The 26776-nt window shown below is 40.3% G+C and overlaps 1 protein-coding gene across 1 annotated transcript in view; it reads left to right on the forward strand.

Annotated features, from left to right (window-relative positions):
- The window catches only part of cdh23 (cadherin-related 23), a 200443-nt gene that overhangs the window by 6052 nt on the left and 167615 nt on the right, over positions 1-26776 (forward strand). Inside the window, 2 exon segments of the mRNA XM_051959826.1 lie at positions 4167-4260; positions 7308-7382. Coding sequence (XP_051815786.1) covers positions 4167-4260; positions 7308-7382 — 169 coding nt within the window.

Here is a 26776-nt window from a genome sequence, read left to right on the forward strand (position 1 = left end):
TGATGTGTTAGGCCTTAAGACATTCACCTCAGCTTTGTCACAAACGTGTTTTTCAACTTACCCTCAGGGTATCTTACCATTCAAATAGTTTGATTTGCTGAGATTCTGACACATAACTGTAGTTTCTACGGCACACCCCAAGACAGCAAAGTTAAATGGACTCCTGGTGCTCAAAATATTGAGAAGTGACATTTAAGAAACTCAGTAGCAAAGTGTCCCTCCAGAAATAAAGTCTTTAATAAAGTTCTACTTCAGGTAATCCTCAAATTGATGTGGACAATGTGGTCTCCTTTAATGTTCAGTATGCAGTAGCTCCTTGTGAACACTTTCTCTATCTTTCTGTAGGGCCTTTATTGGGTAGTGACAGTGTCTTTAGACAGGAAATGTGGGGATGAAGATGAATGACATACAGTAGGAGTTCTGCTGGCTGGAAGTTGAACTGGAAACTTTGCTGCTCAGGGCATTTTTGTCGATGTGGTGTGCACCCTAAGCATTCATCCATCAGGTTATCCAGATACACTGCAATTTTGATGCACTGAGCACCGTGAATTAAATTCAGTTTGCCACAATTGAATTGAGATGCTGACAGAATACTGTGCTGAGAAAATCTCAAAACTTGGGCAAATACAACCAAATTTATCTGCATCTGCAGCCCTGTCTCCCAAAAATGATTTTCCCATATACACCTAAGCAGAATTCTAAATTACATTTTGAAGGAATGTATTCTCTGTCAGAAAATGTATGATGTATCACAAATGCATTTCAAATCAGAATGTCTTTCGAATATCACTAGTTATGTGATTACTGTCACTTCTTTGCAGTGAACCAATCATGTATTTGTTGGGGGGAGTTTAAGGGTGGTTTATTAACCGAAACTGTATTTTCTTAAACCTGACCACATTTTGCAAGAAAAAAAAACAAGTGAAAACAAAACTCAAGTCTAAGAATGACCCTTGTCTCCTCAGTTAAGAGTCCTGTTGCTGACTTAAGCCTCAGTCCTCCTCTTGTGCTGCCTCCTTTCACAGCCTTTGTGGCTTCATCAGACTACAAGCCTTTCCTTATACATTACACTCTTACTTTTCAGCAAGAAAACCTCCAGTTCTTTTAAAATGGAAGTGAGAATGAAGTTTAGTTTTAAAGAAATCTAAATTCCTAGAGACAGGGTTATGATCTATGTTCTTTATAGGTCTATTATTTCAAAAATACTCAGGCTTAAATCGTAAAATTACTATTTGTCATTTTAATGAATTGATCTTTTCGTCTTAGAAAAACAACCTGATGTCTTAAAATTCACTTTCTGATTACAAGTGTGCAAAAGAAGATGAAAAGAAAGGCTTAGTAAATTAACCTGGTACAGCTTGATGAGATGAGATCAGGTACAGTTTTCATTTTTTTAAATCATGTTTATGTCTGAATACAAATAATAAAGCAGCAAAGTGCATCGGTTATGTGAAAGTTACCATCCACATTATTATCACTAACCATCAAGTTTGTAATATGCTCAGAGCAGTGCTTAACAGCTGCTTACTTTGCTTATGCCTCAGGCAGGCTGTGACAGGAGCTCAGAGTAATACGAACAATCTAGGTTATGCATACAGACAAGACAAAGGCAGGTAGGTCACTGTGACCGCCTGGTCCTCTTTCCAGTGTACCGAGCAGCTGAAACTTTGTGGGAAGGCTTTTTTTTGTGAGCAGGTTTAATATTGAATCCTTCTGCATCCTGGTGAGAACATAGAGCTCTATGATGTTGTTGTGGCACCGCTCCTTAGCTGCTTTATCTCTCTGAAACCAACTGTCGGTCTCAACCAGTATCCATCACTCACATTCGCCCCTTCGTCACCTCAGAAATGTCCCTTTGCATTCGAGGGAAGGATTAGTGAGGAGAAGGTGTGTCTGTATGTGTGTATTTGTGCATGTGTGTGTGTGCATCTAATGGGCAAATAGATGACTTGAACACAACAAAGTAGATATAAACCCCCCCCCCCCTACATTATATGCAAAAACGGAGAAATGAAAAATAACCGTATGCAACCACTTTTGGTAGCAAAGCATTAGCTTTGCTCTCACAGTGATAATTTTTACAGTGATGTCCTGTTTTTTTTCTGTATATACTTCTGTTTCTAGTAAGAGAATCAATAGAGCACGGTCAGATTCTATTTAGAAAAGCAGACAACATGGGGAAAGTTTTCCTATTGGGATTTTCAAAAAATACAAAAAACAGGACAAAACAAGAGATCTACAAAAAACCTTGTTCACTGCTGTGTGTACAGATATTTTATTTTTGTTGCGCAGAACTGCGAGTGGACTTTATTGATCGCTCTCCTTCAGTCTGATGAAGCCTAACCAAGTGTCAAAGAGGAACATAGAGAACACTGCGATTTTGCCCTTAGGTCTTGCTGCTCGCTGTGTTGTAGCTGCTAGCATTGACAGACTGTCAGTACATTCGTCTACGTGAAGTGCTCGAGGGTGTACAAGTTATGCTACCTCAGGTATGATTACGATACCGACAGTCGGAAATGATATTACAAAGGAGAGGAACTGTTGTCCGGGAAAGGACAAGTTGTGGAAATGTGCAATCTGTTCAGGCCGTTGTTGTCATCTTTCCATCTGAGCTTCCCTCTGAGTCGACAGAATGCTCTCTGCTAATGGACCACATCTGTATCTGTATCTGGAGGACAAGGAAGATAGAAAGGCCGTGAGGGAGGGGAGAACCGGGTCTTTACAACCCAGCAAGACAGAAGAATAAATGTCTGTATGCAAAGAAGGGAGGGAGGAGGAAATGAGGAAGGCATGGGGTAAATAAAAAAAAGAGGTAGGCATAGCCGTGCAGGTTGTATTGTTACTGAAAATGAAATGCAATAATGCTGAGGAAACAAGAATCTAAATGAAAACAAATGTGCCTATTCAAATTGACACACATGCACAGCTAATATATATACACACACACATACACACACACGAGACCCGTATTTATATAATAAGCAATGACAGCCTATTCTTTACCTTGCGTTTCTTTCCCACTCACCTGTAAATTTTAGCTACTTTGTCTGAATTGAATCCACCACATGCTGTATATCTTGAACAGCGCCACAGCAGCAGGACAGCAGGAAGCGACACAAAGCGGCATTTGTATTGTATTTTATTGCCTCTCACACTGGTTTCTGTAGTTTATTTAGCTCCCTTTTTTTTCGCCATCAGATACCTGAAGGACAAGCAGCCCCCCGTCCCTGCGTGATTTTTCCACCATGAGCTGTAGCACAGTGGGCTTCGGGGAGAAGGAGAATTTAGAAAGATAACCCTTCAAAATTAAATTGTCACTGAATGAGTTTGCCGACCAGCGAGGCCTTGCTGGGACAAGTGATGACAGTGTGAAGAGAGGAAACAAATGGAGGAGAGGGAAGAATGGGGGAAGACGTGTGAGTCGACATTGTCCTCCCTGAGCTCGCTCCTGGAAGCCTCATGAAACCGATAATGTCAGCACGGAAGAGGCTTATTAAAGCAAACACAGGGAAATCCTAAGTGTTTATTTTTATCAGAATGTCTGTAAGTATAAGATAGAGAGTCACTGATAAAGCTATGCAGCAGTTTGCAGTTAATTGGTGTGTCTTTGCGGCTTTGCTACAAGCAAATTGACAGTAAATACCTATAAGCAAACATCCTGACTAGGAACAAACAGTAAAAAAATCTTTATTATGCTCTGCACATGCTGAGTGGAATTATTTGTCATTCATTTCTTCCTATAGTTGGCACGGTGAAGTTGCTCTTTCCACATACTGAAAGCGTCTTTTAAACTTTAAATTTTGTCAGTGTTTCATTTTTTTTTAACAGCGTATCATCTTGATTATAGCTGTTAAACAGCATGTACACTGTATTGTAAATGAGCTATTGCTGTGAATTTGCCTTAATCAACACCCCCACCTCTCAACCAGATACACACACTCGCACATTTACTCAAGAAAGCACCTGCTTGAAGCATAGTGGGGAGCGAATCTTTTTTTCAGTCCCCTAATTATACTGATCACATCTCCTACTCACTTACACAGTAATCACCTCACATAGAGGAGCTGAAATGTGTTCGGGCATTATGCGGTTAGACAGAAACAGCAATGTGTGTAATCAGCTAGCCAAATAATTGTACTCCGTGTTTGTACGTGTTTTGTTATCAGGTGCAGGCGATGTCGTGGAGTGTGGGTTTAGGCGGCAGGATGACGGTTGCCAAGCTCCTCCTTCCCTTCCTCATTCTCCACTCTGTCTGTGAAGGTGAGTACTCCCGACTGTAAAGAAAGAATTTGTGCAACTCTACAAAAACTACACTTGTATTTTGAGCGGGGATTATGAGAGTAAGGTATTTCTGCTGCATAGTTCAGACAGTGACCATAAATTCTTGGTATGGTGCATGCATTTCAATTCTGTTTACGCCACTGTGTCGTCTCCGTGGCAAGAAGTAGAGAATTTACTTGGCAGCTGTTTTTGTGAATATGTAGAAGAGTGTGAATTTGAAGCAGAATAATTAAAAAGAAATGGGTTCAGTCAGTCACACTTTTCAGAACAAAGGAAAGAAGCTTTAAAAATATATGGGCCATCAACATTTAGCAATAAATCTACCATTATTAGTCAAATAAAGGATTATGAATAAATATGGTTCGAGTGTCTTTATCAGTGACATGGTGAAATATGAAAATGCTTCAGGCTGGAGGAAGACAAACTAAGATTTGATGGCAGGATATTGAGGAATTTTACAGTACTTCTCTTAATTCCTTCTCACATCTTTATTAACTGCCTTTTCTTGACATGTACACCTTTCTTTTCATAGTCTATTAATATTTATTATTTTTCTCACTGCTGTTACCTCAGTCTCTGCTCTCCACCTTTCCATTATTTCTCAAATTGTTCAGCTCTAAGATATGCTTAGGAATATTTACCTCTTTGCTGAATATGTCTCTATGAGGGCTTGAGAGAGACGTGTATATATTAAGAGAGAGCTTCGATGTTGTGGAAAGTCACGGTAACTGTCTCCCACTGACAGGCAGGAGACGCCTCCAATCACACACAGCGCCGAAGCAGCGGCGAAAGTTATTAAGTGAATGCCACAACCTCTTTCCATCAGCCACAATGAGTTTATCAAGGCTTTCTTTCTCTGGAGTCCTCCAGCATCTCACCTCTCACTCTCGCCTCACACCCTGTATTTTCTTTCGGTGTTACTACTCCTCTCTTCCTCTCTGCTCTCTCTCTATTGCTTTTTAAAACTAATCCATTGGCACACTGACCTTGTGCTCCTCTTGAGTGTTACCTCCCTGATCCAGCAAATTGGACTGATGATCATCGCTATGATTATTTTGTAGCTGTAATCTATCTGCATTCCACTACCCAAGCCAGACGCGGTGCATCGCTGTAATTAAGCCGCAGGTATGGACAGGAGCTTATTAGCCGTCCTCCTCACCACCTTCCATCCTGTCAAACACGCTCTACATTCTTGGCACTTATGGGCCAGAGCTGAGCATCTTCTTCCGCACAGACGGACACATGACTGAACGGAAAGCTTCTACTTTCAAAGCACTGATTCACTCTATCAAACACTCTCACTTCAAACGGGCTGACTTTCCTTTCTCTCGCTTCAGTGTCTGTGTGGTCTGCCGCCCAGCTCAGCTGATCAAAGACCATCAGCTTTGTTCCCTGATCTTCCTCCCCCAAAAAACTGCTTGTATCGCACTGCCTTCTGACACCAAAGAATCCTGCCCAAACACGGAAAACTATTAACCCCTTAACAGACCCCTTTAAATGTGTGTTGTTGTAGTCGAAGCGCATTCCCCCCTATACAGAGAAATCAATATGATGTGCTAACAATTTAGCCTTAAAAATTCTTCCAGTGTCGGTGAAGGTTATGTGTTTCTCTCTCTGTTGTCTGACATACACATGCAGCAGTAAAACGTGATAAAAAATCTAAACTGGGTAGAAGAGCAGGAACAAGGGAAACATTTGCCGAATGGAAGAACGGTAAAAGAGACCAGCATACAAAATGGCAAACAGGTAACAGGCTGCTGTACAATAACAATAATCCTGGGGGAACTGCAGAATGTTTTAGCAAATGGTGGACAACTTCAGAAACTTCCCTTCAGGGGGAGAAAGTGATCCCTATCATTGCTGCCTGCTGTGACAAGATGTATATTGGACAAGATGCTCTGCTTGATTCTTTAGTTTTTACTATTTCCTTCCAGCTTGCAGAGGAAAGAGGAGATTAAAGAGTAAGCCAGAGTGGATTTAGTCAGTTTAAAAAAGAATACAAAAGCACAGCTATTGATCCATTTTACATTATAATACTTGCATTAAATTCAGAGGTACACAGGCTGCACTACATACAAGCATCAACAGACAGACAGCAATGAAATTACTGAACTTGCTTTTTTAGAAAAGCAGCTATGGTTGTCGTCAAACCTCAGTACAAGTCATTAAATGGACACATCATAGCCACACAGAGTGATATATGCCGAATATATTTCCTACAACTCTTTGAGGAACAACAAGGCATGCATTGTTTGTGAAGCAGGGTGAAAACAACTATTCCTATACACAAATTGTAACCCTGTCTCTCAGAAGTGACATTCCTATACAACTTAACCGCATTCTCATTTGCGTTTTGAAAGAAAGGTATTTTCTCCTCAAAAGGTAGGACTGTGATGTTGTGGAAAAGGCTTCCAATTTAAAGAAGCCGCAAAATCCAAATAAGCAGAATGGCAGCATGAGTCAACAACGAGACTTTCATGCAGATGACAGGGTTTTGTGTCGTGTGTATGACCCTCACTCTTAATTTTCTTGGGTTTTATTTTCACCTGTTGTTTTCTTATAGTTTTCATTCACTGTTAGGTTTCAACACCATAACTATATAGGTTTAAGTTTTAGAAAATGGCTCGACTTAGGTTACATTCTAGTTTTCATTGCATTTTTAAAGCTTCTCCTCCATTTTCTGGGTAACCAGAGTAATGAGTCCCGCTAAAAATGGCTGAAAAGGAGTGACAGCAAAGTAATAAAATAAGATATGTTGATTTACAATGTAACCTGGCAGGAAAAAACATCTCCCTCAAAAAGTAATTGAAAATACAGTTTAGGCTTATAGAGAGGGAATTTATAGGAGACAGCAAGAGGAGGAGCAACACCTACAAAAGCTTTCAGTATCAGCAGCATTATTAAGAGACATATGTATATATATATATATATATATATATATATTGCCTTTAACAAGATAAAAAGACAAACCACAATAGATAGTTTCAGGATAAAATGTGAATTACGTCCTTTTCTCTTGGTTGCAGGCTCCAACCAGCCTCCACGTTTCCTGAACTACTTCTTCACGACCTATCTTCTCATCTATGAAGACGCAGAGATTGGTGAGTCTCTGAACTGTCAACATCTTGCATTTGATGCACCGACGTGGTCCAAAGAAAGTACAGTAACGCTGTCTTTGCTTTGTCAACTTATTTTCTGCACAGAAGTGTTCTGTCCTCTGTATCCCCTGAATATAAACTGCAAAAGAAAAAAAAATACCTGAGGAGAGATGTCATAACAAATGCTGACAATGGATCTCCTCTATCAGAATGTGTGTTTCTCTGTGTGGTGTGCTTGTCTTCATGATGAGAAGAAAACTCTAGTTGTTGACTGAGTAATGCTCTTATATACAGCTGGCACCTGGAATGTTTTGGATGTTTCACACTCCACTATTGCCTGGATGAAAGCGTTGTCCAGATTTGGTATCTCCGCATTATTATTAGCTTGCTTATATGGTTTGTCCAACTGCTGTTAGGGGCAGTAGGGGGTTATGGTGTGAACACAGACACCAGGTTGAGTCCGACTCCTCCTGGATCTATTATTCCCCCTCTTATTTATTTTTGTCATTTTTGTTGGTTGCAGTGATTGACAGGGCAATTTGAAGATGTCTGGCTTTTCATCATCTCTGAGGGTGTCAGTGCCTTGGAATTAAAATCCTTTATATTGAATTGATTTTCTAGAAGTTTGTTTTTTTATCACATGACCTTTACACTCTGCCAGTCTGTCAACACTCCGAGTCTGAGTGTTGGAGTGTTTGCTTATGTCTACACCCTCACAGTTGTTTTTTGTGAGCGGTTACAAGTCACGGGCATAGACAAAATATCCTTTTTTTTTTCTTTTTCATATTTTTGTATTGGGTTCATGAAAGTTCATATACACCACCAAGTCTTCCTCATCATCACTATCCGAGTCATCACCCCGTCTTTCATCTGTTATCCTTCATCACCATCGTCTTCGTTGAACGTTTTATCCTGCAGCCAGGAAAGGTTATAGTATCCCTCGGAACCTACAGTAAATCCTCATCATCGTGACCTCAAACACCGTCGCCCTCATGCCTGGTTTGGCGTCTTTATCCAACAGGACAAAGTAGATTCTGGCAAAACGCCATCTCTTTATAAAGTCAGCTGGCATTCAAACCAGTGAAGGGCATGGATGTGATGGTGGGTGGCATTGCTGATTTCCCTAACCACTCTGTTCAGGCTGCCCTCTGGCCATGAATCAGTGTCCTCTCCTGAGGCAGCTGGGCTTCAGTCCAGCAACGCCTTCCACTGGTCCAGAGAGCTGTCAGTCATGCCGCTTGCCCGTTCTGTAATGGCTTCTTCACTGGTGTGATCGTGAGGGCGGACCGAGCTGATCAGACAGTGACAATTTGTCAAGATTATTGTTTATTAGCCCAGCAGATGTCCTCATCTAGGAGGCCTTTCACTTCATAAACACGTGGATGTGCGACGTCCCCACACACACATATACACATGCACACAGACACACACACATACACAAATGCACACAGAGACACATACACACCCAAGTCAAATGTTTATGTGTTTTATTAGTAGAGGATGGGACTTAGTGAAGAACAGCACAAGATCCTTCCTCACCCCTAACACCCACCTGTTTCCTCACCCACAAACTCAAGATTACTTATCCAGCGCCCCGACTTAATAAAATAGCCCAACAGCAATTTCAGTGCTGACATCGCTCTTACTCTTGATTTGAATAAAGGAGCAGAATAAAAAAAACATATTTTCTCATCTCAAGGTTCAGTGCAAAGATTGTGCAAAGAATAAAGAATTGTTAAATTGGGCTTTCAGGGCACAATAGAGGCAGTTTAATCATATTCATCATGAAACTTCATACTTTCGTCTATACTTTGTTAGACCATTATTTTACCACAAATTTGATGAACATAAATGAGCACCTGTCTGGCTGACTGGAAGCCAAATTGCATGACTTTAGCACATTGATCAGGTTTCCACAGCTATCCGGATTAGTCACATTCAGTTACCATGGCCTGAGACTTGGGGATGATGCAACAGCATGTGGTTCATGTGAGCAGGTTGTGTGAGGTGACACCATAACCAGCTGATTGACATGTTCACAATAGGACCATTGATTCTGTGTTATACAGATGAGCAACTCAGACTGTCCTCAAGTAGAATTGGTCTGCATGCATGTGCACACACTGGCAAGGCTATTTCTCCAGGCAACAGATCAGTAGCTCCAATGCATGGCCTCTGAGCCAGTAGCCTCAGCACTGTACAGCATGCAGAAACACATCCTGGACATTATTCATCAGGCAGATGAGAGAACACATCCAAACATTTATTTGATCTGAGACTACACCCTCTTCTCTATCCGGCCCAGCAGCTAGAGGTCTGGTATGGGCACTAGCTCAAGGTGTTTGCACAGATGTGGGCTGTAAAGGAGCATGAATCCCAGTCAGAAATGGCTCTGCTTTAGTGTGAACTCCTAGCACTGACATTCATCAATCTGCCAAAACATTAAAACCTTGTGTCTATTATATTTAGTGTCCTTTGTGCTGTCAAAACTTTTGAAGATGTTATGTGATATCAAGTACCAAGACATGAACGTTGTGAGGTTGGACCGCAATGGATCTGGCTTGTCGTACAGTTCTACAGTTTCATTTAGCAGACGCTTTTTTCCAAAGTGGCGTACATCTGAAAGTAGATGCACCACAAGCAAGGATCTAGTCAGGAGAAAACAACCTGGATAAGTGCCATACAACAAGTTCAAGTGTGATAAGAGGACTATGGTGCAATGCAGATGTTTTTTTTTTGTTTGTTTGTTTTTTTTGTTGCAGCGTGTCAAGTGCAGAAGTGCTCAGTGAAGATGGTTTTTTTTTAGTCTTTTCTTAAAGACTGAGAGGGACTCTTTGTTTGGTAACTCATTCCACTACCAGGGAACCACAGAGGAGAAGAGTCTACCTGTGGACTGGTACTGTTGTGATGGTTGTATCAGGTGCCTGTTGTTGGCCGGGCATGGTGAGCAGGAGGGAGTGCAGACCTGAAAGAGAGTGTTCAGGTAGGGGGGGAACTGTTTTTTTATTGTAGTTTTGAATGCAAGTGTCAGAGTTTGGAATTTTGTGCCGGCAGCAACTGGAAGCCAGTGAAGTGATCTGAACAGCCGGGTGATGTGCCGTTTTTGGCTGGTTGAAAACTAGATGACTACTGCATTCTGGATCATCTGCAGAGATTTGACTGTGCATGCTGGGAGGCCTGCCAGTTAGGAGTTGCACATCTCTTTACTACCACATCTCACAGACCAAATTGAGTTCTGGGAAATTTGGAAGCCATATCAACACCTTGAACTCTTTATGTTCCTCAGAACTTTTCTGAAGATTTTTGGCAGGGTTACAGTGAGCATTATCCTGCTGAAAGAGCACTCTGCCGTCAGGGAATACGGTTGCCATTGAAGGAATGTACATGGTCTGCAATGTTTCGCTCAGTGCTATGTGTCGAAGTAAGATCTGCACGAACGCCAGGAAGTTTTCCCAGCAGAATATTACTGAGAGCATAACTCTGCCTCTGCCAACTTGTCTTCTTCCCATAGTGCATCCTGATGCCATCTCTTCCCCAGATACCAATGCCTACTCTCCCAGCCTTTTTACATGTTGTAAAAGAAAATTGATTTATCAGACCAGGTCCCATTGTTTCTTTGTCTACTTCTGACGTGTCTATTGTCGGCGCTATCGGTGGTGGACAGGGGTCAGTACACTGCTGCATACACAGCGAGCTGTGATGCACTGGGTGCTCTGACACTTTTCTATCACAGCCTCATGACTCACCCTTTGCTCCTCATACTCATCACTGCATCTTGGTTGCCCATGACGCTTACCATTTGCCTTTCCATGAACCACTTTTGGTAGGTATTGCACAGAGTGCACACTGGGAACACCCCACAAGACCTGCTGTTTTGGAGATGCTCTGATACGATCTTCCAGCCATCACAATTTGGCTCTTGTCAAAGTCACTCAGATCCTTAAACTACCAATTTTCCTGCTTCCAAGACATCATTTTTCAAGAATTGACTGTTTACTAGCAGCCTAATATATCCCACCTCCTGAGAGGTGCCATTGTGATAGGATAATGTTCGAGTTCCAGTCTTGTGGCTGATATGTGTGCACAATATTCTACCTTTTACCACTGACTTCAGCAGTTTCCATTGTTTTTTGTGCAACCAGTACAACAACCTCAGTTTGATGCATGGGGGAAAGAGAGCCCACGAGGAATCTTTAGCCTCCACTGTAAGAATAATGTCTGTGATGCTTGATTAGGCTGCATTAGCAGTCTGCTGTACGCTGCAGTGATATAATGATGCCGCGGATGAATATTTTGTTTGGAACTAAATCCTCCCTGTATTCGTGGTCACTCTCTGCATGTCTGTGCTTTCTCTATGTGTGAATATCCATTTAGCGTGAATATGCATGCATGTGTTTACATTTCATGAATTTTTGTCACATGCAGGCGATGGGATCATTCACTTTTGGGGGGGGGGGCAGCTAAACAGAGGAGCTGATGTTTAAATGCAGTGGCAGATAACAGTGTGTGTTGTGTCAGGAAATGGGATGTGTAATTAGACTGAGAGAACACTTTGATTAAACGCTCTCATCTCCTAATCCACTTTGCCCTGATTCGGCAGATTAAGCTCTCTACTGAGTAATTAACTTGTGGAAACACAACATTTGTTGAAAATAAGAAACTTCCACACTCTGCTGGGAAGGTTTGTGCACATCTTGTAGTTTTATGCCAATTGAGCATGAGGCGTTGCTGTCTGAGGCAAACATTACAACACATGTTCATTTATATGGGATACCTTATTGTATCTGGTACATTTCTTTGTACTGAAGAAGTAAGAAGTCTCAGTGAGCAAACAGCAGATATGATTTTTGGCAGCACTGATTGTATAAATTAATTGAAGAGCTTTTCTTGCAACCATTTGAATCATTGTTAGTCATTGATATTGATTGCTAGCCTATGTATCTAAACAAGAGATCATGAAATTTACAAAAGGATACCATGGTAAAAACAGGTGTTATATTTCCCATAGGTCACACAATGGACAAATTAGACTTCCAAAGGAGCAAAGCAGTATAACACATTTTATATGAGCCCACATAGACCTCTCTTTCTTATACTTTATTTTCTGTCTTGTATTTTCTTTTCTCTTATAGGAAACAGCCTCTAGAGGAAGAATGCTATAGCTAGAGTTTCTGAGCCATTTTTCTTATGTTTTATTCCTGCATCAAAGATGTACAACCTAAGCTGTATGTAGCAGTGCTAGAACATAGTTAAAACAATTTAAGTACCAACCTTTTGTCTGAACTTCTTCCCTCTCCTTTTTCTTTCTTGCTCTCCTCTGCGCCCTCACATTATTCTACTGGCACAGTAAATACCTTGCACTTTTAATTAGCTCTGTGGCGTTCCCAATTCAATAATAATTAAGGAGCAAGAAGTAGCCCCATATAACATCTTATTAAAGTCTTCCTCTAAACGTGTTGATAATGTCTGTGTACTCTCCCCCCAGCCAATTGCTCACTGTCATCTGCTCAGCACTCTGCATTAAGTATGGCTTGTCAACACTCTTCTCTGGACACTGTCTCTTGTGCAGTTTTTGATTCAGTATATTGACTGAGTTATCTTCCCTGCACCCATAAACCAGAGACAAGAGATGGGTGTCGTTGAGATTTTATTGGTACTTCACTTACGGATAGTGCTTATCAATGCACTTCTTTAACAGTACTCTAATCAGTTGTATTAGTTATTTTTTAAGAGAAAAAATAAACCAATTAAGAACAGAATCAACCTTACTTTATGTTCTGTCTTTTTAAAAATTTCACGTCTTTCGCTCTCCCCTTTACTTGGACAGTACTTTGACTGTGCTGCAACAGTAGTTTTAGAAAATGTTTAGAGCGCTTCTGTCGGCACCAGCACCAACATTCAGTTAAAGAAACACAACAACCAGTCTACCTGCAGTGCCCAAACAACTTAATCCTCTGGACTCTGAGCGGTCTGAAAATTAAATTGAATTTCTGAACAAGTTCAGTTTCGTACATGCTTGGATGATGCTCTGACCGTTTCAGACTGGATCTGTGAACACCCCTATAATCAAACAATCAGCCAGTTAATGTTACTTTTAATCTTTAATTCATGTTCCCATAATTGCGTCAACTCCATGTGTGGGTTCTTGATGGCTAGCACTGTTAGCATACCTAGAGCAGAGAGAGCTAAAGTTTGGGTAAGGCACTTAACAGATTGTTTATATTTCTGCTCTCACAAGCAAAAGACTTGTTGCACTTGTGGCAATAAGCATTTTTTTTTTACTTTTAAGTACATTTTTTGTATTATTGTCAATTGTGTGTGTGTGTGTGTGTGTGTGTGTGCTGCACGATGCTGCAGTGTTTGACAGAGAGCTGCCTCCACTCATCACACAGGCTCAGACAGAGAGAAATCTCTCAGAAAATGCACCATGGATGAATTAGAAGCAGAGCTGTTGAGATACAATGTGAAATAAAATTCTGTATTTATACTCATCAGCTACGACATTAAAACCATTTACAGGCAATACCATTGATCATCATTTTATTACAATGCAATATTCTGCTGGGAAACCCTGTGTCCTGCTTTTCATGTGTCACCCACCTAAACATTGTTGCGGACCAAGCACACACATCGCGCACCACTGCACTACACAAACCCTATAATCTAAAATTATGTTGGTGATTAAGGTCCTTTATTTAACATTTGAAGCCAGACTAGCCTTTAAAGCAGCATAACCATCTTTTTGTTATAAATAGTATATTTGCAGACCTCTCCATTGTCTTAATAATGTTATAATAATATTTAGCAAATTCTTAAATCATCCTTTGGCTGTAGAATTGACAGCACTGTGGTTGATACTGCCACCATTTGTTAATGTTTGTTTGGAAAAGAAGGCCAGTCAGCTGGGGTTGTCTTTGTCCTCTGGTTTGAGTATTTTCAGATTTTCAGTAAAATTTTATGGCTCAGGGTTTCCCATGACAGAATATATTGCATATGTTCTGTATGTTGCCAGGAGCTGTTTTTATACACCAGTGAAAACCATTTAGGAAGCAGACACGACTGTTTTTAATGTTATGTAAATCACTACAGAAAGAACGTGAATGGTGCTTTGAGGCTTTTCTCCTCCCTGAGTTTTTTTTGCAATCGGCATTGGGAAATCCATATTTGATTCCCCGTTAGTGGCACTTGGCTGCAGATGAGAGCACTCAGCTCTGTTTTTTTCTGCTGCTGATCAAATAATTGGCCAGACCATTACTTGCCTGGACAGAAAAGCTTCTATACCTGGCTGACACTCCTGGAGCAAATCACTGAGTGAGACCCAGGCAGGTACACACTCTCACTCTATCTCTGACTCTGAGCCTCTAAATCAATTAGCTCTGTAATACATTTCAGATAAAAATTCTCTTTCTCTACTCAACTACCATCAATTGAGTGTAATCCATTTTACAACATTTGCTAATTCTTCTTTGACTTTGGCACATTTTCAATCATGTAAAACACCCCTATGAGAGCAAAAACTTCCATAACAAAAGTACTGGATGTGCAAACACACTAAGGTCAGTGCTCAGTGCTGTAAGCATCTATTACAGTCTCACTATCTAGAGTGAATAACCACACGCCACCAGGTAATGAAAGTAATAGCAGGCGCTTGACAACACACACTGCAGTAACAAAACACAAAGTAAAAATAAATAAATAAATAAATAAAAAATGCCATTATAGCCATTATTTTAAATATTGTGAACATTTTACAAGCTCCTCCCACCATATCAATGTAATAATTTACTCATTTCATGCTTCATGATCATTAAAGCCTCTGTGATTGATTATTTCTTGTGTTCTTATTTTGTCAGTTTTATTTCATTGTTTACATCAAATCCAAAAATATGTAATGTGTTTGGCATGTCTCTATAGGAAATATAAAGATAACATTAAATCATAGTGAATCAATAATTTGTCGCTTTACTGGAGAAAGTCACTTCATCACTTTCTTGTGTTTTAAGGTGCTTGCCTTGTTGTGTTCAGAACTGATTCATCAACCAAAGCAGTATATCAAAAAAAAATGAAAATCTCCTCCCTCATCACATTTTCGACACGTAAACGTAAGAAAAACAAACTTAAAATGTCGAATTGAGGAGGAGAATTACTATGCTTTCAATGTTTCAGCCCAAGGGCTTGCAACTTAATGTTTTTTTCACCAAGAAGCGAAGCCTAAAACATTCGGAGTATGTGTGAACCCTTAATTTCTTTTTTGACATTTTAAACATCTGAAATTACCTTGGATGTGTTTCAGAACACTGAAACACATCCAAGAATATTTTGCCTGTCCTTTGCCTCTACATACCAGATCATGTAGAGGAGAAACAGAGAGCATAAAAGGAGAAATAAAGAAGGATGAGCAGCAATAAAGTGAAAGGGTAATTAGAGTACTGTACGGAGAAAAGGAAGGTTCCTCTGAGAATGGATTCAGTGTTTTGGGTCTTCTCTTGCAGCGTGCATGCTTTAGATATTTTGTTCCTGCCTGACTGCCAGCAGGGCAGCACAGTGGTCTGTTTTTACTCCCACTTTCACTCCTCATTTAGCCAAATTGGAATGCTGTGTGTGTGTCCTTTCTGCATCTCTGGCAGCTGCCATTGTATCTGTCACTGTTTGTGAGTTTGAGTTGGTGGATGCGCTATGTGTATTAGAGTGACTGTGTCTCTTTCTTTGCATGTGTGGCTTGACTGTATAAATCCTATCTACCAGCTGCAGATGTAAAGAATTCCTTCGTGCCGAGGTCTGAACCACCTGATCTCAGCATGGGGGATGAGTCCTAACGTGTCTGGGAGATATTCTTAATGACTGCAAGTTTTTCTTCTCCACATGAAGAGTCCTCGCCTACCACTCTTTGGGGAGGGGAACACTTGATCTTTTTACTTCTTGTGACAGCTCTTTGCTGTCATTGAGCTGTTGCATTGACTCCCACAAAGGCTTCCCAATAATGCCAGCAGACTGCCATCCATGAGGGACCTCTGTTTTGGTTTAGTCAATCATTCCTTATCTTTCCCCGGTGGTGCCTTGCTCTCCCCTTCCTCCCCCAGGAAATAATGGGGTCCATGGTTCAGCGGTGTCTGCAAACACACCATCCATCATGACGCTGTGCTGCGCTATATTGTCTGCACTTACCCAGCACGTGATGTGTTAGTATTATTCTGCCCCATGCAAACACTCGGCACTCTGCCTTGTCATTGCAACATTACCTCTGAGTTGGAACATACTCATACATAATTTTCATTTCCATCACTTTTCACTCATCTTGATTTTTGTTCTTTCTTTCTTTCTTTCTTTCTTTTGGCTGTGCGGCATCTTGTCTCATGTGCAGTATTAAATTATAGACAACACTGGTGATGTGGTGGAGAGTTAAAGACCCCCTACAGTGAAAATCTTTTTTTTTTTAAACCTTTTTAACTTCTCCCTACGGCGTTTATATATGCTAGAAGATATATCACGAGCGAAACAGACAGTTAGTGTAATGGCTGAGTATTTTCACCTTCAAACTGTTGTGACTGCAATGACAGTCTCAAAACCAGATTCAACCAGCCAGCTTCATAAATACCAAGAAAAGCACTCGGAGAACACAATATTCCACCAAGGCTGCTCAGTCATATCATTTGGCGGATATGTCCCGATAAGTCCACAGGGGTGCATTTGTAGTAGGATCACAATCATGAGATCATCAGCAGACAATTGCTGTCGTGTTCATTTGTTGTTTTACTTACAGTGACGCCATGCCGCTATCTCACAATGACACAGAAATCTTTAACAAATCCGTGGATCCAGACTATAAGCCTCATGTTCACTAATCAGTTGGTCCTTGTGTCATTTCTGACCTTCCCTGGAAATTTCATCCAAGTCCATTATTCCATTTTTGAATAATTTTGCGCACAGACTGACTAACAGACGCACAAATGTACGCTGATCATCACAGAACTTGGCGGCGTAATAAAGTTAACCCTTACAAGGCCATGTTATTTTATATATATTTGCATGTACAGCCATATTTCTGGAGAAGTACATATACTAAAACCACCTAATCCATAAAAATACCGATCAAGTCTTGCGAGGTCGCATTGTCGTAGACGTTTGCCATTTTGAATTTTGGCCGGTACGTGGCCCCGATAAGAGCTTCGTAATTGTGGCTTCGTTATAACGGCTCATATGGCTTTATGTTTGAAATAAGCAAATTTGGGGCCAATGTTTATATCTTACCATTGGTCGACTTAAGCATGCGGGTGTGTGCATATTTTATGTTAATTAGCAATCATAAACAAATGACACGTGTTGAGCCGAGAATGTTCGGTTTCGGCTGTGTGTACAAGTAAGCGGGAACCAAGTATACTCGGTCCCGGCTTTTTAAGGATTAAGGAACGGGCTCTGTCAACTTGCAGGGTGGAGTTTCTCAAATCATTCTTCTTCTTCAGAAACTGTTTACGTCCCTATATGGATGAATTACTCAATTATTGCAACATGTGGTTGTGTAGCAACAAGTAGTTCTGTAGTGTTTGAGCAGAGTTGTAGGTGAGCTGGTGTGCTCGAGAAGCAGAAAGTGAGAAGAGTGAGTGGAGAAAGAGGTGTAGACCTAATAGACCTGAACCTTCGAGAGGAAGCAACAATGTGGAGTTATGTTTAATCCATTTTAAGTCTGAAAAAATTGTGTTTATTTGAAAATACAGACAAACAACAACAAAACAATCTAAATACAGTATGTAACACAGAGATGAGTTTTAAGGGTTAAGTCAAAAACTGGAGAGGGATTTAAATAATTTTCTGTGTATTTCCATGCAGCTTCATGATGTTTCTAGAAGAATGAAGGCAAATTATGTCAGGTCACTCAACAGCTAGGATGAAAATTAAATTTGACATTTAAACAGCTTTAATGGCATTTGATGTACAGTAATTGGACACATTCTGTTGTCACATTGTTACACTACATCCTGAATCCAATCATTTTCTGTCTCAAATGGAAAATACAGCTTTGAAATTCATCGCTATGTTCAAATACTATTGTAACCACTTTGTACATCTTGGTATTGTTCATCTGTCATAATCAACCATATATTAACATTTTTGTCTGAAAGCAGTTTGTGTAACTGTCAAAAATGTAAAAATCCAATAAGATGCAGTGAAGTTAAAATGACATTTCCTTCTGAAAGATAAACTGTGAGGTAGAATGAAACACAAATTTAAGTATGGACATCTCAAAACTGTAAGTTCTCTGCTAAATACACTTCATTTCACTGAATTTCTGCTGTCCCTAAGAGCGCGTCACAGTAAAAGTAAAGGCTTAGTTAACTGACTGTACAAGAATGCTTTAATCCTAAAGAAATACTCTGATTCAGGTCCACATCTTTCTCTTTCTGCAGTTATACAACTAAAACAAGGACAATATTTGTTTTTTCATCTGAAAAACATTCCATCTAAGTTTTTAAAAAAAATCTTTTAGACATCCATCAGTTGTTCATTTCAGTGTATACCCAGATGTATACATCCATCCATTTAGCATTACAGTCCAGATCCCCTTTGTGTCACATGGGACTTCATAGTTTTTACGCTCCAAGTCTCTGTTCTTTCTCCTGTGATAATCATTCAAACTTCACAAAATAAATTAAATAACTGCATAAATGCATACATCAGCACTCCCTGTCCAAAAACTGTTTTCATCCTCGAAATATGCCAGTAGTGTTGGCTTTTTTGATACTCTTTTGAAAACCTTTTGGTCTGCCTCTGTCCTTTGAACGGACACTTCATTTGTGCTTACGTGCCTCTTATGCAACACTTGTAGTGTGAAGTACAGATGCACACCCAGCCCTGATCTTGCGTCTCCTCTGACTGACTGATGCTGTCAGGTGATATGTAAGTGTTCAATGTGGTCTTCAGGTGTCGCTGCACAGGCCAGCATCTTATGTAAGGCTTGTTTAGTATTTCTTCCAAGACGCAATCTTAGACATTTCACACTGTAGTGATCTCTCTCCATCTCATCATCTCCCGGATAAAGATAAACTGTTGCTGTGGTCTGGCCTGTTCCATTCAGGGTTTCCTGTCTTGACCAGACAGAGAGGGAAAACAAAAAGAGACAAAGGAACTGATGTGGAAGTCTGAAAAAGTGTCGGCTGTGTGTGGGATATTTCTCTGGGTTGTAAAAGTTAATTGAAATTGTCTGTGGGAATGTGGCGCGACATCAGGTTGAGCAGCGCTGCCAAGACGCCCAGCACTGAGCTGACAGCTTTCACTGTGATGGTGGCGGCAGATAGATTACCTGACCAACCCAAGTGGTGCTTTCACACTGTGTTATACATATAACCCTCTTTAAGGCTTTAAATGAAGCTTGGGCTCATTTGAAACGTCTGTAAATCTGTGTCTGTGTGTGATTTGAGACATATGTGTGAACATTAACACAGTATCCTCTTTCACTGTGAAAAACACTCAGCTGTACTGTGTGATGCAGTGTGTGTGAGGGAGAGATCAGACTATGAACCATCAAAGAGAACAGCGCAATATTTTTCAGGGTTATTCCGGCTTTTCATTACCCCAAATTATCAGCATCACCACAGAGTGCAGATTGTTTGCATGTGTGTATTTCTGACGCCTATCTGCAGAGCCTCAGGATTAAAACTAGTTTCATCCCAGCAGTCCCAGCAAGTCAAATCATCAAAGTATCAAGAGGATGAACCCTCCACCCGAGCAGTGCTAATGTATTGTATATTTGCAATTGGTGGATGTATATTTTTCTCCATCATTTGGAGAAATTAGTGATTTTCAACATCACAGCATTTACCGAAAAAGTCAAATGACTGTTAAGTATAGTTTTTTTTTCTTGTTTTCCCCTCACATTTAATTCATTATTTTGGTTTTACCATTTGTTTACTTGTGTGTGTGTGTGTGTGTGTGTGTGTGTTACTCCATTCTCCAGTACTGAGAGGTGCATTGCTGGTTGGCAGATCAGCTTCTTGCAGCTGCTTATCAGGCCCAGGTGGGTCACGGCTGATACCTGCCTGAGCCACGCAGAGCAGCTAACCTGGAAATTGATGTTTCACATCAGCGACCACCTCTCTCTGCTCTGTTGCAGGGAAGCTGTAGAAATGAGACGGGGGGAATGCATATGTGTGTATTTTTGTCTGTTTGTGTATTTCGCCTGTGCGTGTATTTTGTGTGAATGAATCTATTGTCTTTTTCTCTTAAGATGGACATGCATGTGGCAGTTAGTGTCGTGACTCAAGCGTAAATACAGTGCTGCTTCTTTATGCATATGAAGTAGGCTTTTTTTCAATTACACAGAGGGTGTGAAGTAGAAAAAAAGGAAGAGAAATTAAATGTCAAGGAAAACTCTTAATGGTTTTTGAAAATCAGAAGGTTCCTTGTCGGAAAGACCACTTGAAACGATTTTGAATCTAAAAAAAATCTCTTAATGCAATAATGATTACAATGCTCTGAATGAGAGAGATGAAACTGAGTTCCAACTGAGACCAAGAACGGGTTTTTAAGGCACTTTAATCACCATATTTCACACAACATCATTTTGCCCAGCCATCATCACTTCACCATTTTTGAATCTGTGTAAGATTAACGGTCTTTTATCCTTCAGAAGTACACAGTTGCAACTTGTGGTCGTAACAGTGCAAGAGCAGGTTTTCAAAATTTTTTGCATGCTTTAGTTACCGCACAATCTGATCAGTTCCGGAAGAGCAAATTTGCTAAACCCTTTGAATTATTCTTCAGATGACATGCTGGATCAGCTTATATTAGGTGCCTGCAGTGTGCTATCAATGTCGTTGGAGGCTGGTGTGCATTCTATGAAGAAAGGTTATCTCGTCCTTGTCTTGAAAGCTGACATTTGTTCTCATAAAGGCCAGTGTGCTGGTGCCAGACAGGATTAATTGGTTAGTGGGGTGCCTGCACTCTGTCCCCCATTTACAGAACGGTCTCTGATTTAAGCCTCTTGCTTTTGTTTACCGGTTACTCTGTGTGTTTTTAAAAATTTTATATTTCGTCCTCATTATGCTCTCAGCATGCCGCCGTTCACTGCAGAGGAATGTATCCGTAAGCCTTTTCAGCGCCTTTTCATATGTTGATAATTTGGTGGTAGCGCTTGTTATCTTTTGATATTTAAGTATGTGTCAGTCTGCTAAATATGTGCATGTTTAGCTCCGTTATTGGCCAAATGGCATGTGAGTATGTTTGGGTTGTGTGTATATTCATGTGTGGATTGGTGTGCTGGAGAGTGACTGCGGTATAATGGAACTCCTTTCCCTTATCTCACAGCCGGGAAGGTGTCTGACATTTAAACAGGCCTCCTTAGAAGCACGGATCATTTTTTTAAGGAATAAGGCAAGCTTGTCTTCTTTGCCTTTCTCTTTAGCACGCATTCTTGTTCTTTGTCTCTCTTGTATTTTTCTCCAGTAAGGACTCCCAGTTCCGAACACATCCTGAGCTTTTCTGCTGTCAGTCACTGTGCATGGGAGATACTTTGGGTTTTCTAGGTGTTCACTTTCCTACATTCATGCTCACACAAACTTACTCACACATTCACAAAGACTGTCGGCACTGTAAGCACAGTGACTGCACATGCAGCAGGAAAACAAATGATGTCTAGAACAAAATGCTTGTTATAGGAAGAGACAATACGAGGAGAGTTTTGGTTGTCCACACCTCAAGAATTCATCATTTAAAGAGTTGAAAATGAAGTAGCTGCCACCAGACTATAGGCGTGCTTTCCATTGCTTCCCCAGAACGCAGTGAGCAGTTCTAAATCCTCCAGAAGTTTTCTGCTGTGTCCACTCACTGTCCTTGGAACATATCAGGAATAATAGAAGACCTGGTGCAATCAGTAAATACAGTATAACACTTGCTGAAAAAGGCTTGCAATCTTTAACCCTTTTTAGTGCCCCAACTAAACCCTCCACTAAAAGATACAACATTGTATAAATAATTTACAACCACTGTGTGGCAGCAGGTGTGATAGTAGAAGTGCTTGTCACAATTTGCAAAGCTGTCTTGAAAAACGTTGCTACATTTTCTTTAAATGGACTGTGTAGGAAATATCATACCTGACAAAACTTTTATGTCCACAGTTATAGAGCTATTTAAGAACAGTTAAAATGACTTAATGATTACTGAGTCATTAAACACTTTTCTCTGTTTAAAGAGGGCTACGGGGGTTTGCTTTATTCAGGAAGTCGTCTTTCCTCTAAGGTGATGAAAAGCTGCTTAATGGAGACTTTTGTATGATAATATGTGAAATAGTTGGCTTCCTTGTTAATATGGAAATCAATGCAAGCATGATAAAGTATCCATTTTAGTCTGTAAGAACTGGTGGTAGTTTGAACTTAATTTAAAGACATTCTATGGTAAAAATCAGGTTCTTCGCCTATCCATATGGTATTTTTTTATATGCTAGAAAATATATCATATGCAAACACAATGATGAGAATTTACACCTTGAAACTACAGTGTACTGGTGACAGTCTCAAAAACATAAATTCACATTCCAACTTGCATATGTAACTTGCAAAGTGGGGCTTTTTATACCATTGTGTAGTTATGCTTCAGCCATTTTAAAGCAGGGAGGGATTATTTTCATGGAAAAAGAAATATGTAACGTTAATACATAGAGCTGAAGTTTTATGGGCTTAATCTCTGTCCAGAAAAGGACTTTAAACATGGAATTGCAAACTCTGTATGAAAGAGCCAGCAAGATATTTTGCATTTTTTCATTAAAACCAAGCCAATGGATTAAACACCTTTAAAGTCTATTCTTTGGGTACTCAATTATACTGTATCTGTATGTCCCATGCCGTCCTCTCTGGCAGACCTCAGGTATCTGAACTACTAATTTCATGTTATCTGTTTAATAGCAAACTGGGCTTTGCTGAGTTTCTTACTGTAAGCGCTTGAATGAAATTCATTATGAAACTTGCAAACACTGAATGATACATCTAAGCCACTTTAGGGCAGGAAGGTAACATTTTCATGGAAAACAGTTGAATTTTTAGGGATTTAATCAATGAGACTTTAATGCTGCCCTTAAACACTGTAGAATAAAGTGTACTACCTTGTCTAAGCACAAGTTGCAGTCAAAATGGCTTCAACAGCAATGAGGCTATAGGCATATAAGAAGTATATAAAAGAAGCTATGGACTGTACTGAATCCACAAAATGAAAACACAAAAATAAAACTTACAGATTTAATTGTTTTAATTCACAAGGAAACCTGCTGTTGTTTCATATATAACAGATTACTGGTACAATCTCAAGGCTGTGGCAAAATGAGAAATCATTAAAACTGTCTTGCTGCAGTGCTGAGAGAAATAGAATGATCTGCCTGCCACTGATAAAAGGATGTAGACGATAGCACCAAGCCGTGGCTCCTTTATTTCACCTTGCCCTGTTCACAGGACGTTGAAGATATTTTAGCTGTGGCATGCAAGCTTGGTGATCTCCACTGGATCTCCACTGCAATAGTGTTTCCTCACCAGTCCATATGGTGTAGCAGTTGTAAAACTGCGCTGTGCTCCAGACGCCACACTAGCATGTCTGATGTTGGTTAGATTCACCTCAGTATAGCTGACTGACTGGCCAAGCCAGGCCAAGGCCAGCTGGGCTTTATCTATATGGGCAGAGATACTAATGCATCTCTATCTTCCTCATCTCTCTCTCTTGCTCTCTTATGTCCATCTGCTGTGAAGCCCCTCTCACCCTCCTCTCCCCCTCTGCCAGTATCTATTCCCATCTCTCCATGTGTGTATCATTTCTACTTTCACATCCACGTTTTCTGCCAGCTCCTCATTCCTTCAGCTAGCCTCCTTCCTTTCTTTCCCTCTCCCCTTTTCTTTCTATGTTCGCTGTGCCCTTTCTTCCCATCTTTTCCACTTCTTTGTTTTCCTCCCTTGCTTTTTTCCCATTCCCTATCTCATCTCCCACTGTTTCCTAGAAGACGTACAGGTGACAGCAGGGAAAGGAAGAGACAAGGGGACACAGAGGTAAAGAGAGACTCAGAGAGAGAATGAGAGTAGAGAGGACGGACTTATAGAACAGAGTGGACAGGGTGATCACTGTCTGAAAAGCTTGGCTGAAAATGTGCTTAAGTTGACCAGTAGAGGACTGCAATGCAGACATGCCAGCGCCTGAAGTGTGTGTGTGTGTGTGTCTGTTTGTGTATGAGACAGGAAAAGAGAGGGTGAGTGAGTTAAAGCGAATAGAGAGTGTGTATATGTGTCTCAATGCGTGTGTCCAGACTGTTTGCTACGCCGCAGCCTGAATCTGATGTCCGGCTGCCACCATTACAGCTTTTTCTTTCTTTACCCCATAACACGCCACACTTGTTTTATGGATTATAAATGAACTCATTATCTGTAGCGCTCATTAGCTTCAGGTCCTAATTAGCCAAAATTAATATTGTTTCCTGACAAAGACATTGGCACTGGCAAATTGGCAATTGACCTCTTTGGTCAATCTGGAGAAAGGGACAAAGTGACGAGTGGAGGCATAAAAAAGCAAAACAAAACAAAAAAACAGGGGACAGCAATGACAGCTGCTCTGCTTGATCAGTTTTGAACTCATCCCTCCCTCAGTCGTCCTCGCTTGCACTGTCCGGCACAAATTCTGTCTCCTCTCACCAAAAAGCATCTCCTTCAGCAGGCATTCTGCACTCTCATCACTATTGCCAAAGAACTATGACAGTTGTTTTCATAAATCAACGAACTTGCTGCAATACAAGTAACCATGCATTTTGTATGTAAAAGCCAATTCAGGGTTTCCACTTGACCAATCCTGACAGCGGACACACACGAAGATGTAATAACGCAACAACAGGTACATATCAGTCTCCTATATACCACTTTTTTATCAAAAACAGAACAACACAGGACTGCCATGAATTTTGCTGAAAAGCTGGCTATGACTTTGCACTTTTTTTTTTTTTTTTTACAAGATACAGAGTCCATATGACTTAAATTTAACGTCTCCCAAAGTCTGCATGAACCCCTTTACACACTTCCATATTTACACCAAGATTTATTATGCTACAAAGGCACTTGTAGCATAATAAATACATGCTTGGCTATAGTGTGTGTGTGTGTGTGTGCAAAACACCTACCACATGTATGCATCAGAGTCTTCCAAGTGGACTCCAACAGTCTAGAAAAATAATACAATAACAATGACACATCTACAGGTGTCTGTCACTGGAGTATCATGGTTAACAGTTCATGCTGTTACCCACAGGTAAAGTTAATAATATTGATTATGACTGCATTCAATGTAACAGTGCCAGTTCCCCTCCTACAGATTCACCAACACACCTAAACAAACTAGAGGTAATGTTATTTATTATAGCCACATCTGGATTTTTAACCTGTGACAACCCTTTTATTTCATTTAGATCACTTACTTTATCTTCAAGGCACTTCTCCAAAAGCTTCAGCATTCAGTGGTGTCTGCCATTTAGTATTGCAGTCATTACATCAGAGCGGCCTTGGAAGATGAGAGATTTCTCTTGGCAGATAGATTGCAAAATATGTTTTTTTTCTCCCCTTATTGCTTTAAAGACTACTCAGCACACAGTTTATGGGTATTTTAAAATGTAGAAGCAATGAAATGCCCCCCTAGCCCTCTGTACATTAGTTAATGCAGTCACTCTTGAAAGACATTTAGAGATTTTTTTACACTAACAGTTCATGTTGCGCAAAACAACTTTGCGGCTCAAGTGTACAGGCCTCCTACTGCTCCCTCCTCAGCCTTTTGAGATGTTTTTTTTTACCTTCTTTTAAATTGAATTGATTGTTTCAGGTGATTTTAATGTAAATTAGTTGAATCCTGTCTTTGATTATTTAAAAGAAGTCTGCAGCAATGTTAATCTTTCACAGTTAATTTCAGACTTGAGCAGAGCTGAGAAGACCGTTCTAAATTTTAATACCAGAACATATAAAATCTGTGTATATTTCAGTTAGTTGGGAAACACAGTGTGCATTAGAATCACAAAGATGAAAAGCTTATTGTGCTTAGAGGCAATTTACCTGAAAATAATGTAGCGTTTCTTTAAAGATCTTTTGGCAACTGACACTCAAGACACTATTCATATCAAAGATGTTCGAACTAGTTCTGAACCATCCTTGAAAGTCTTTCAGTGCAGTAGTCAAGAAGCGTTCCCCTTTAAAAACAAACAAACAAATAGAACACAGAAGGGATCAAGTCCTTGGTCCTCAACAGAAATGTATTCATCACTTAAGGCAAGAGACAAAACTGGGGCTCTTACAAGATGCGCAAGTGAGTCCGGACTCTGGTTTGCTTTAAGGCACAGATGAATCACTGCAATTCTAACAGTTAAATTATTTTATATGTTTGATTCCCAAACTGTTTTCAAA

This window comes from Acanthochromis polyacanthus, chromosome 15 (assembly GCF_021347895.1).
Source record: "Acanthochromis polyacanthus isolate Apoly-LR-REF ecotype Palm Island chromosome 15, KAUST_Apoly_ChrSc, whole genome shotgun sequence".
In the NCBI taxonomy this organism is placed as follows: Eukaryota; Metazoa; Chordata; class Actinopteri; family Pomacentridae; genus Acanthochromis; species Acanthochromis polyacanthus.